Source organism: Pseudopipra pipra, chromosome 26 (genome assembly GCF_036250125.1).
Source record: "Pseudopipra pipra isolate bDixPip1 chromosome 26, bDixPip1.hap1, whole genome shotgun sequence".
Taxonomy (NCBI): domain Eukaryota; kingdom Metazoa; phylum Chordata; class Aves; order Passeriformes; family Pipridae; genus Pseudopipra; species Pseudopipra pipra.
Genome location: NC_087574.1, coordinates 3835982 through 3848734, shown reverse-complemented (window position 1 = coordinate 3848734; position 12753 = coordinate 3835982). Strand labels below are relative to the sequence as shown.

Sequence of the window (12753 nt, the reverse complement as noted above, 5' to 3'; positions counted from 1 at the left end):
CCGAGGTAACAGAGACCAGCAAGCAGGGGAGGGTCTTCGCTACCACTTTATTATGACAAAGGCTACAAGCCATGTTATTTAAAGTGCATTATTATTACCATTATTCACCGTCAACAAACCACAGACAAAAGCCTGGCATAGTGCAGCTATGGCCAAAGTGGCAGAAGACGCTGAGCCGAGAGCAGGGTTGAGGGGAGCCAGGCGGACGGAGGAGGCAGGGAGCAGGGCTCAGGCAGGTGCTGGGGTACAAGCACTGCTCCAGACAAACCCAAACACCTCCAAGCTCCAGGAGGGCATCATGGACAGTGGGAAGGATGGACAGACAGCCTGGCCTGCTGTGGCAGGGAACTGGGGAAGCATGGTGAGGGCTGGGCCAGGGAGAGCTTGGCTCCCAGGCAGACACAGCAGCTCTCTGTGTTCTTGTACCACACAGCTGGAAGGGGGCTTGGGGGGCCCCAGCCCCCTCAGTGCCAGGCCAGGGCTTGGCCAGGCTCCCTGCACCATCCTGGGAACCCAGCCCTGGACATTGGGCGGAGCACGGCCCAGCACCCAGCACCAGGCTGGGCAGCACATGTGGCTCTCAGGGGACAGCCCCAACCTTCAGGTCATGCCAGGCCCCATCAGTCTGCCCTGTTCCAAACCCAGAGCGATGTCCCTGCAAAGGTGCTGATGGATGCAGGTCGCCCAGGATGCCTGCAGTCCCTCCATACCCAGCATGAAACACAGGGCCCAGCCACCAGCTGGGGATTAGTTTAAAGTGCTTTTTTCTTTCCTTTTTGCATTGGGTGCTAAGGCCAAACCTCACCCCGCCAGAGAATATTTCCCCTTTATCCCCAGGGCCAGAGGATCACAAAGCCCAAGGCAGGTTTCCGAGGAGCCTTCCCTGGGCCACCATGGGCACTGACTTTAACATTGTCTCTACCCAGCTCAGTGGCATCCCTATTCAAAGTGACATGTTGCATAGTGCTGCTCTCCCATCCCCAGGTATCCCTTGGTGCCAACTCCAGCCATGGCTGGGTGGTTCCTGTGCCCCAGCCAGCTGGGGCAGAGGGGAAACCACCTTGGGACAGCAGCTGGGGCACAGGCACTGCTCACACTCCTGCCCCGAGTCTCTCTGGGTGTCTGGATGGAAAGTAGCACTTGTGACACACACAGCAGTGGGAACAGCAGCAGTCATGTCAGCGTGAAGCAAACATGGCATTGCTTACAAGGTGCAGCAGCAAGGTGTGCCGGGACTGCCCCCGGGCCTAGATGATGTCTGTCTCCCTCTCTATGCCAACGTACTTCAGGGCATCTGCCTGGCTGTACCTGCAAGACAGGAAGTCACGGCTGCAGCAATGACCTCCCACAGTCCCCACAAACCTCTACAGAAGGTGGGGTCACACCTGCAGCCCACTCCCCTGCTGTCCAAGGTACCTGTAGTCAAAGAAGAGCTCCTCTCCTGCCTGGATGGCTCTCTTAGCGAAGATGCCAATCCGGTGGTCTCCGTTCACCATTACAACTGCAACCAGAGAGATGATATCAGAGACGGGCAGCCCCACCTTGGACCAGAGCTCTCACAGCACTGTACCCTGCCTGGTCTGACTGGGCAGGGGGATCTCACCTTTGGCATAGCAATTGGGGTTCACTGAGTGATTAGCAAAGCGGATTTTATTTCCTTTGCGGGTGGCGTCAACAACAAAATCTATTTAAAAAAAAAGAAAAAAAAGGAAGAAAACTGTGGTATAAGGCCAGGCCTGTCACCTGGGCTGAGCCTGCCTGCCTGGCCAGCAGCCCTGGCCTCTCCAGCCCTGGCAGCCCCAGGGAATTACCATTGTTGAGGTTGAAGAGGAAGCTGGACATGTACTTGTCATAGACCTTTCCGCGCCGGTCAGCCTCGTCCTGGGAAATGAGCTGTAGAGGGAGAACACCTTGAAAGACTCAGCAGCTGAGGGGTGAGCCAGGCACTCACCTGCCTCCTGGAAAAATGCTCCTGCCCTCCCTCCCATCTCACAGGCAGGAGCTTGCCAGGGCTCTAAGGGATGGGGCAGAGGCCAGAGCAGGGTTCCCAGGGAGCAGTGCACATAGAACACGCTCCTCCACAGTGGAGGGCCAGAGGTACTGAGATGTGTTCTGAAATAGCACAAGACTCACTCTCCAAACCCAGTCAGAGTGAGCCCATGGCCATGGCAGAGCTGGGGAAGGCAGCTGTCCCTGCTGTCCCCATGGCTGAAGGAAGCCCTCCCCCCAGAGGCAGACCCCCATGCGCCCGGCACAGCAGCACTGACCTCCCCACAGTACTCGGAGATGAACTCGTTCTTCTGCACAGCCTCCTTGATGAAAGTGCCCCAGCCAGCCACGTCCGACGGGGCCAGCAACAAATGCTGGAACCAAGGTGAAAGGAAGTGGGAAGGGTTGGCAGGTACAGCACCTCACAGCACCCAGATCACAGGGGCAGAGGGGAGTCAGTGTCCATCCAGCATCCCCTTGTTATGGTGACACATGGCTCCCTACAGACTTACACCATTATATGGAGCTGTACAGGACTTGACACAGACTAATTTGCAACTTTCTCTGATTTTTTTTTTTTAATGCAAAATCCCTTGCCCTGACCAGCAGAATTCAAGACTAAACCTTTCTCTGGAGCCACTTTTTTTTTACACTCACTTGCTCTCAACCCTTCCTCACGTAACTCACGTCTCCTGATTTTCACATCCACAATCCCCACTCCAGAGTAAGTGCTGCAGAAGCCCGGGGCAGAGCAGCTTCTCTTCCAGACCTCAGCACTCAGGCAGCTGCGGGGGCCTCATGCCCCCCTCCCACACAGCAGCAGCAGCTGTGTATCAGCCCTGAGGCAGCCCCTGCCATGCTGCTGTCAATACCTTTTTGAGACCTCGCTGGATGCTGCAGTTCTTGCAGGAGACCACCTTGCAGTCCCAGTGCTCCGAAGCGCCGCAGGTGAGGCAGAGGTCGGGGTCGCACTCCCGCACAGCCAGGTAGCACGGGCACTGCTTGGTGTTGCACTGGGTCTTACAGCGGCAGCCCGGGAAGCGGTTCTGACCTGCAGTGACACAGCCCACAGGTTTGCACTGTGAGGTTTGGCAGAGAACAGAGGGGCCACGCAGGGTCCCTGCCCCAGATGTTCCTCCCCTAGCCAGGTCTCACCCTGGCAGGGCCTGGGCAGGGACAGAACAAAGCCTGGCTGTTGCTTCCATTGCAGAGCTGGGAATGAAAGCCCAGACACGAAAAACAAACATGGCAGAGCAGTGACCCAATGCCCATCCTAAATGCTGGTCACACATCCTGCTCACAGGGGACCAGCAGCAGAGCACCCATGGGATACAGATACCGTGATGAGCATTCTCTAACAGCAGCGTCTCTCAGCTGCCAAGAGTTGCAGGGCAGCATGGAACTATTTCCCTTTGGACTTTAACAGCTGCTAATCAAACTGCTGCAGATGGACAGAGCAGTGAGTGCAGGAATAAAGCAGGCCCCTGGCATGCCCCAGCTCTGCACCCTCCCTCTGCTCTGTGCCAGGAGAGCTGGCTGCTTTCCTGCCCAATAGTCCTCGGCCTCTCCTTACAGTCAGGGTTGCACTGGCAGAACTTCTCACAGAAATTCTGAGTCATGATGCAAGGGCAGGAGCTGTCACAGGGGTGTTCCGGATGGTCACAGGGCTGGTAGTTGTACACCTGGGTTGGTGAATTATCTAGAGCAAGATGAGAAATGCCCGGATTAGAAGCTGTACGTTGCAGGAATCTTTTCAAAGCAGCACATGCAGGGCACTGGAGCAGAGAAGGTGCAAGCTTCTCATCTGCCTGCACTGGTGAGGGCTCCCACAGGCACAAGGCTGTGCTCACTGACCACAGCCCAGTGTACAGCAGGGCTGCACACCAGCTCTCAGCCTCCCCCTGGCTGCACCAAACTCCACCAGAAGTGTGGCCTCAGCGGGCACTGGCACGGCCACAATGCCCCCAGCACCCCAGGGAGCCTGGCTGGGCAGAGCTGCTCCCCTCTGCACTGCAGAGCTGCCAGGATGGTGAGCAGGACATGGCTGTCCCGCTGTGGCAGTCAGAGCTGGAGAACTCCACCCTCACAAACCTCCCATGACACAGCCACATCCAACACTACCTTTCTTCAGCTGGATCTTCCTGCAGTGTGCAGCCCACAGCCTGGAAAAGGAGCAGAAAGGGTTGAGGGGATGCATGAGCCATCAGGGAGAGCCGGCCAGGACTGCTCTGCGCCGGCAGCCAGCACAGCAGAGACAGGCTTGGCAGGTTCATGCATTAGTGATCAGCAGCCGCCATAAAATGGAGAAAGATGAGAGCAATGCAGCTGCAGCAGAAGCTTTTTAAGGCAAACACCAGAGCCAGAATAATACTGGACACACTGGGATCAGCACAGAAAAGTGGGTCACAGGTTGGGGAGCTGAGGATAAGGCTGCTGTTAGGGCAGTGGCAGCAGAGGCTGCAGCCAGCAATGCCCTGTCTTTGGGCTGAGCCCAGGGCCACAGGGCCACCGAGACCCCAGAACCACCGAGCCTCCAGCAAGGGCAGCAGCCCTCGAGCTGGGCCAGGGCCAGCGCCCAGTGGCAGCACCAGCAGTCCTGTGTGACAGCAGGATGTGTGCACAGATGGGAGCCAGATGGGGATTACCAGGAATGCGTTGGCACAAAAAGGAGCGGATCTGGTTGCATTTAAAGAACAAAACAAGCTTGTCCAACACTTGCCTGTGCTTCCTTTTCTTCTTCTGGGATGGATTCATTAATTCATTTGTTGGCAGTTTTGTTATAAGTGATTCCTTCACGGCAAACTGAAAGACCTACCAGAGAACAGAAGCAAAAAGATGAAACAGGTTCAGTGCACTTCAGTTGTTTTATCAAAAGCATAATCAGAGAGTGTGAGCAAGCATACACAGCGGGGCTCCCAGTCCCAGGCCCAGTGAGCAGCAGCTTTGCCCCGTTTCCCTGCCCATGTGCTCCTCCTGCCTGGGAAACCAGCGCCTGCTTGCCCGGCTGCAACACACAGGAGGGAACCCACAGCACTGGCACAGAGGCCTTGCTCTGTCAACAGCAGCACTGATGCAGAGTTACACCCTGGACTCCAAACGTGTTGATGTGACACCTTCCTCGGGGAGGTTTGTGGCAGAGAAATAAAACCAACAGGCAGCGGCTCTGGCCCCTCTCCTGCTGCTGTATCGCCTGCTCTGGGCACCCACCTGTTTGCAGGTCTTTGTCCCCAGCAGCCTGGCAATGGAGCAGAAGTTGTTGAAGTAGGTCCCGTGGAAAACACGGAAGAGTGACTCCTCAGCTCCCGTCCACTCCACAGGCTCCTGTGGTGTCTCCACTGCAAACAGCTGGGAGGAGGCCGGGCTCAGCTTCTGCTTGGTGGGGGTTTGGCAGCGGGAGTTGGCCTCTGGCAGGAAAGGCAGATGTTAAGCCAAACACACCCTGGAAGAAGGCACCTGGCTGTCCTGGTTCTGGGGGCCAGTGGTGCCCTCATAGTGCCTCACAACCCTGCACTGCACTCCTGGCCACACACTCCTGTCTCTGGCCGGGAACAGTGCTCAGAGCCAAGGGCTCGCTCTGAGCTTTGCAGGTCCCAGGAAAGCTCTCGCTTTTCTTGCCAACTTTCCTTCTTCCTGGGAGAGGACAGTGAATCCAATAACAGCAAGGGCAGGGCTGGTGTCCCTCAGGTTTTCTGGGAACACCGACTGTGTGCTAACTCCAAACTTCCCAGCTGTGCTGGAAGCAGAGGGGACCCCGGGAGAACTCCAGCTGTGAGAACCACCCGCCCTCACTGCCCACACCAGAGGTGAGCAGGTGTCCCGGGGCTGGCACCGTACCCGAGGAGCTAGAGGCCCACTCGTTGCCCGTGTCCCGGTCACTGTCACCCTCCCTGGTCTCGGTGACTGCTGGGGTGTTGGAGCAGGATGCACCCACCACGTGGTGCCGGCGGCGGCGCCGGCCTGAGCACTTGGACCGGGGGTTGTGCAGCGCAGCAAACTCCTTGGCTCCTTCCTGCAAGCAGAGCAGAAGACAAGACGAGTGGCAGATGACCAGGGAAGGCAGGAAGGCTTTTCTACAGGCCCTGGGACAAACCCTGTCCTGCCACCACCAAGAACAGGTGGAAGAGGCCGGCCATGTGTGGTCTCTTCAGCAAGTGCCAAACCCTGCCTGGTCAGCAGAGGCTTCCTGGCCCTGGCCCCCCCTCAGCCCACTCCTCTGTATCTTCCTGGCCTCTTGTTCTGTTCCTTTTTAACCTAGGTTTAATTTCTCTAACACTGCACTGAGTCCAGAGAAATCATTTGTCACACAGTTTCCCATCTGCTAGCTCTGGAATTAGTCTTTGCTGGACATCTGCTAAAATATGCATCTGGTAAGGTCTGCATTTGCATTCACGCGGTCCTGAATCCAACAAGGACTAGAACTAATTCTGGAAGTTGTGAAAAAGGTCCACAGAGCTCTGCAGAGCAGGGTTGGCCAGGGCACTTCCCTTGTGGTTTCTAAAGCAGCAACGCAGAAACGTACCAGCCAGAGGAAACAGTCTGCGCCGCAAGGATCTGGCTCAATCTTGGTCTCTCTATTCTTTCGTTTGTACACATTAGGAGTAGCATGAAAAGCTGAAAAAGTAACAGTTATCTTTACTATTAGCATTCTCCAAGAGTCTCCCCCCACTCTGCAAGGGACAGGAAGCAGGAGCCTGTGTGTCTAAGGGCTCCTGTGGCAGCTGAACCCCCGGGGCAGCCCTGCTCCAACCCACAGTGGGGACTCGGCAGCTTGGAAAGGAGAGGCCATAGGAAAAGGATCTGCTTTCAGACTGAAACAAAAAGACCACGTGATCTTAATATTATATCTTTTAATAAATAATTCACTGGAAAAAGTCCTGTGACTTCCCAAAGAAGCCCTTAGACCTGGAGAACAGCAGGTCCAGCAGCTAAGCAGTATCCAAAAGGCTTTGGCAGGACCAACCGCAGGAACAGGACTAAGATGAAGCTGTAAGTTCCAGTGAGGCAACAAAACACAGGGGCATGTCCAGACTTTGGCAGTGAAACATTCATGCCTTTCACTGACGAGCTTCTGCAAAGCAAGAGCAAAGTCTGGTGGTGGCAGGACTAGGGCACAAACTGCCGGGAGCTCGGATGAGGCGTGCTGAGCGCGGAGAGGGGACGGCCACGCAGGTCGGTCTGCCGTCCGCGGGAGCAAAGAGTGGAGCCGGCTGTACAAAAGGCTTCTGGGCACCTGTCAGCTCCTAAGGCCCCACTGCAAACTCGGGAGGCACCACCCTCCAGAGACTGCAGCACGGACTAAGCAAGGCGTGCAGAGGAAAACTGAGGAGAGAGGGCTCTAGGGAAGCGTCCGGCCGAGACGGCACTTACGATGCAGAAAGCAGTCGTATTTGAAGCAGCGGCGGCAGAAGAGGGTGTGGAAGGAATGCAGGGACTGCTCCCGCTGCACTGACTTGGCACATGGCCCGTCGATGTTGGGAGTGCACTGTGGCGGCAGCACGTTGGGGTCCGACACCTCCGTGAGCTCCCGGTACCTGTTGACAAACAGAAACACCAGGGATGTGCACACTCTCCCATTTGGGACACTTTACACGGCTGTGTCACTACCTGGGCCCGTCGGACTCTGGCCCAGGTACCTCGAGGCCGAACTGCAGTTTGTAAGGTTTTGTAAGGTTCAAAACGTGCTCTGCCCACGGAGCCTGCAGGCACCAAGCTCTGTGGCCTGGCCAGAGCTGGCCTCTGAAATAGAGATTTCAGCTCTTGCTAAGAAAGGTAACAGAACCCAAGCAGAGATCTTCTACCTCTCTTTCATATCCTCTGGAAAGCCGTACTCAGGAAACATGGAAGAAATGGCAGTGAATATCATGTCATTGGGGAAACGCTTCTTGGAACACTTCTTGCTACCTACAAAGAAGAGGAGACAGAATTCCTCAGCCAAGCTGATGTGAACGGGCCTTTCCTTCTCACACAGAGCAATTCCAGAGATGTTCAGGTTTGTATTTTAAGACAGAAATGTAATCCCATACACAATGGATAAGCCTAAAGTCCTGCAACCAGGCTAAGGCATTTTCAGAATCACTTTCAGCACAGCATGATGTACTGCTGGAATAATCAACATTTCTTAAGCATTATTACTATTTATTTGTCCCAGGGCAGGACTTTCAGACAATGCTTTTCTACATCCACAAAGGTCCTGGTACTTGTGGCACCCAAATCACCACAGATCAAGGACAAAGACAAAACTACTTGTCAGCATTCCTAAGGTCATCGAGGACACAGGAAAATCCTACAGACCAGAGCTTCCTCTAGGCAACAAGAGCTCCAGGTGCCACAGGAGAGGGAAGAGAAACACTAATACATGGAAAGCGGGTCTGGAAGGGATTTGAAATGTCCCATCTCCCTGCCTCCCACAGAAACAGATCCACCCACGCCTCCCTGATAGGTGCTTGCCAGACCAGCACTTGAAAACCTCCACATGCAGAGCTCCCACAGCCTCCTCAGATAACACCCAGCTCTGCTAATCTCACCAGGAAATGGGTTTCCAGATGACTCATCTAAATTACTTCTCATCACACTTTAAGGTGGTGATTTCTTGTCCTGTCCACAGTGGACAGTGAGAACAACCCAGAGCAGGATGGAAACGTGACCACCATAATGCCTATTTCTGTGGCCAAACCCACCTTCTGCTGCAATTCGCTTTCTTTTCCTTGTGACTGGCAGCTCCTCTTTCCCATCCTCCTGTTTCACCTCAGAATCATTGTGTCCTTCCTCTTCCTCATCCGAGTACTGATTCAGGGCGTTCACTAGCTCCAGGAATACGGCATCGCTGATGAGGACTGACCCTGAGATCATTTCTGAAACACAGAGATGTGGGACTGCCACCATCCTTTCTCACTCCTTGCCATGGCAAACCACAAGCCATCCACATCACTGCTACCAGCCGAGCCCTTCTCTCAGTTTTCTCAGGAGTGTTTTATCGTTTTCAGCAACATGGGGACAGGCCACATCAGAGTTTTCCCTGCCTTTCTCCCTCCAGGCAGTTTTATGATGGGACAGGCAGTGCTGCAGGGGAATATACTGGCTTTTCATTGATTAAACTCTTGGCTAAAGTCACAAGCAGAACAGAGTTGTTGAGTTCCTCTCACCCCCTTGCATATTTTCAGCATCCCAGAGGAGCCTGTGAATCCCTGTGCACAGAAGTATCTGCTCCAGTGCACCTCAGGCCTAGAATGGAGCAGGATATCCAAAGGCAGGACTGTGTCCTTGCAAAGGAGAACAGCAGGCACAGTCCTGTTTCCCTGCTCTGAGAGCTCCCACAGAAAACCTGGTTACTGCTGCCACCTTTTGACTTCTGAATTACTTAGATATGTTATTTGCAAGAGACTGAACCATAAAACCACAGGATGGGTTGGGCTGGACAGGACCTTAAAGCTCATCTCATTCCACCTCTTGCCATGAACAGGGCACTAGATCAGGTTGCTCCACGTCCCATCCAACCTGGCCTTGAAGGGAAAGGGCTGGCTGCTCCCAGGTTACCTTCCTCTCCGTGAACTTTCCCATCATAGTTATTAATAAGTTCTTCAATGAAGGTTTCATCTTCTTCCTTCACCTCGTCACCCATGTAAGGGATATTGCACAGAACTGTTTCATCCTCCACCTGAAGAGAGATCAGACACAAATCAGAAAAGCAGCATTTGCTGATACCAGCGACGCTGTGGCCAAGGCTGCTCCAGTCCCTCACACCTGCCAACAACACAGGGACCAGCAGAAGTTCAGATGTCTCATCCCTGACATGTCAGTGCTATCCTACTGTCACCCAGTCACAAAGGAAAGGACCTGTCTAAGAAATAAAATTCTTTGTTTAAAAGGACATAAAAATCCTAGGAAAAAAACCAAATAAAGCGAGACCCCCAAAAACATATTTACTCCTTGAACCCTGTGAAGGAACTCCTTGACTCTGCCAAAGAGCCATGTGTAAAGGCTACCTGGCTGACACAGCGTGGACACATGGTTGGCTTATGGGATTCCACAAAACAAGCATCTAAAACAACACTTTCCATCATCTGTCGAGCAGACATTGCCTGAAACAAGTGGGTTGAAGAACCACTTCCAACTTCACACACCAACCACACACCTTGCACCCCACAGCCTCCCACATACCATGAAATTCTGCTGAAGAGGGGACCAGGAGTACATAATGGGAACTAGTGCCACCGTGTTCAGGGTCCTCATGTACAGTGTCTGGCTTGAAAATCCTGGGAAAATGCTCTCAACAGTGCACTGGAATACAAGTACAGAGAAGGGCAGTGAGGAACCACCCTGGGAGGCTGCCACAGCCTGAGAGAAAACAGAATTCAAAGACAAAGGACAAAGACATGGAAGCTTCACATCCACTCTGTGATTCCTGCACAGGAAAAAACCTTTGGAGTACTTTTTGCCCATTTCTGCATCCCAGAAGTGCAAGGCACAGCCTGACACTGACCTAGGACAGCAAAACCTCATCCCATATCCCCACAGCTCCCTGCAGAGCCCTGGTTCCAGTCCCCACTTGCTGCTGCTGTGCTCCTTTTCCACTGCACACCTGTTTCAGGAATGGGTGCCCACTGACTGGCTTCATCAACTGCACTGGCTGCACTCGCAGCTTCTTCCAGTCTTCATTCAGGATTTGAGTCTTTTCATGAACCTTCGCAAAGTTAGCCACAAAAAGAGCCTGAAAGGAGAGAAAGGAGCTCTCAAAATTTAAGAAATCCCGTTGAGAACACTAAAATTCTTCCTGAGATTCTCTTTTGAGCACCAAAACACAAACAAGGCTGAGCATTTCAGACTGGTGATACTCATTAGATGAAATTCTAATTAAACTCAGCATTGGTACAAAACTGCGCTGAGAACCCACCCAACAGCCAGGGAGCTTAGGGCAACTCCTGATCCCAGCTGACCCCCTCTGAAATCCTGCTGCCAAGAGAAAGTCATCTGAAACCCACAGCACTGAGAGGGTTCAGCAGGGAGATACTGTAAAAACCAAGTGGAAACAAGCCCTTTTGGGCTCATCCAACAGCCTTGTGTGTGCGAGAGCCATCGCCCGCATGGCCCGAGACCAAGGACAGAGCACGGGGAGAAGCAGCATCTGTTCCCACTGATCTAGCCTGCAAGTCAAGAACAGCTTATCAATCCACGGGCTGACACCCCCTGGCACTGCTTGGACTCTCTGAGCTGAAGGGAAGCGTTTCAGGGACACCCCAGCCCAGCCCTTGCCATGCCTGTACCTTTGCTCCCATGTTCGCCTGGAACCTCTTGAGCTGCCGCAGACGCATGTACTCGGACTTGACCTTCCTCTTCCAGTACATGATGCACTTCGAAGTCGGAGGAGTGGCAATTTCCATTTTTCTATAACAGTACAGAAAGAATAAACATCAAATAACGGAGAGCTCAATCCCGGAAACAAGTGATATTAGAAAAACATCCCTGCGGATTTTAAATGCATCACAGACTTGAACCAGGCAAAATAAGGGCCCGGTCGGTCTGCAGTGCTCCTGCCTGCGGAACACCCGCGGCCGAGGCGCACGAACAGGCCCGGGACAGCAGCGAGGGGCGGCGCTGACCGGGACCGGCCGCTCCTGCCCCGCGAGCCCCCGGGACAGCGCCTGACCCCGGGGCGTTGCTGGGGTCCCTGATCCCCGTCCGGGACATGACGCCGGAGAGCCGCAGGTCCAGCTCCAGCCGCTCCCGCGCCGCTCCGGCCGGGCCCGTGCGCTCCGAGAACACGCACGGGAGCGAGCCGGGGCCGGCGGCGCCTGCGGGCCGGGGAGCGGGGCTGGGCCCCGAAGCCGCCCGGGGTCCCGGCCGGTACTGCGGGACCCCGCTCCCCTCCCGGGACCCCCCGGCCCCGCCCGCACTCACTGCTCGGCCATCGCGACACGGGGAGGCCGCGCGCCCCCTCGGCACTGCGCGCGCGCCGGCCCCGCCCAGACCAGCCTCAGGCCCCGCCCAGACCAGCCTCAGGCCCCGCCCAGACCAGCCTCAGGCCCCGCCCCGCTTGGCCCCAGGCCCCGCCTCCGGTCCGCGTATTCCCCCGCCCCCCTCTTTGCGGCCACGCCCCTGTCCCGCCGCAGGTCACGCCCCCGCATCGCGGCCACGCCCCCGCATCGCGGCCACGCCCCCGCCCCGCTGCCGCCGGTGCTCCCGCTGTTCCCGCCGGTGCTCCCGCTGTTCCCGGTGGCTCCGGCGGGCTCGGGGCGCGCGGGGCTCCCCCGGCGGAGCGGGCCCCTGCCAGCCCGGCGAACACCCCCACGGGACGCGGGGGACGGGCCGAGCCCGGCTGGTCTGAGCCCGCTGCCCATCCCGCCCCGGTGCCCGCCCATGCTCGGTGCGCCCGGCCCCGCCTCTGTTGCGGGCCCGGTTCGGTCCCGCAGGAAGCGCTTGCCGGGACAGCGCCGGTCCCGCCCCGGGACAGCCTGGCCTCGACGAGTCGCCCCGGCAGTCCCGGGCCCCTCTGGCTCCCCGTGGCGGCGCCGGGCAGGAAGCGGCTGCTGGCGGCGGCCCTTCCTGACCCGGTGGCCCCGGCGGTGGGGAGCGGGCGGTGCTGGCTCCTGCCCCGGCGGGGGCCCCGTCCATCCCCCCGCCGCGGTGCGGAGCGCCGGCTGCCCCGGGGCGCCTCTCCCCGCTGACCCTGGGGGGTGACCCCGAGGGGAGGGACGAGCAGTCTCCGCAACCCACCCGCATCTGGGAGCTCCGCTGAGTCAGGCGGGGCGGGGAGTCCCTGCAGTTGGA

The 12753-nt window shown here is 56.3% G+C and overlaps 1 protein-coding gene across 1 annotated transcript; it reads right to left on the bottom strand.

Moving 5' to 3' along the window:
* Positions 1–28: 28 nt before the first annotated feature.
* EZH1 (enhancer of zeste 1 polycomb repressive complex 2 subunit) lies at positions 29–11961 on the bottom strand. Its single transcript, XM_064636663.1, has 20 exons — positions 11884–11961; positions 11250–11370; positions 10568–10696; positions 10147–10266; positions 9523–9643; positions 8667–8840; positions 7788–7890; positions 7357–7520; positions 6509–6600; positions 5824–5998; positions 5197–5393; positions 4709–4800; positions 4111–4151; positions 3563–3688; positions 2862–3040; positions 2268–2363; positions 1812–1893; positions 1604–1684; positions 1417–1501; positions 29–1308 (listed from the first exon to the last, which is right to left on the bottom strand). Exons 1-20 carry the CDS (start codon positions 11892–11894, stop codon positions 1248–1250), a joined length of 2250 nt encoding a protein of 749 aa, XP_064492733.1. The 5' UTR covers positions 11895–11961; the 3' UTR covers positions 29–1247.
* Between the last annotated feature and the right edge of the window lie 792 nt (positions 11962–12753).

What these genes read in the sequence shown, in the direction of transcription:
- EZH1 (XM_064636663.1), bottom strand. An exon ending in GAAGATCCAGCTGAAGAAAG is followed by an intron (nt 3,689 to 4,110) that starts GTAGTGTTGGAT and finishes ATCTTGCTCTAG; the next exon opens with ATAATTCACCAACCCAGGTG. An exon ending in CCTCTTCAACCTCAACAATG is followed by an intron (nt 1,685 to 1,811) that starts GTAATTCCCTGG and finishes TTTTTTAAATAG; the next exon opens with ATTTTGTTGTTGACGCCACC.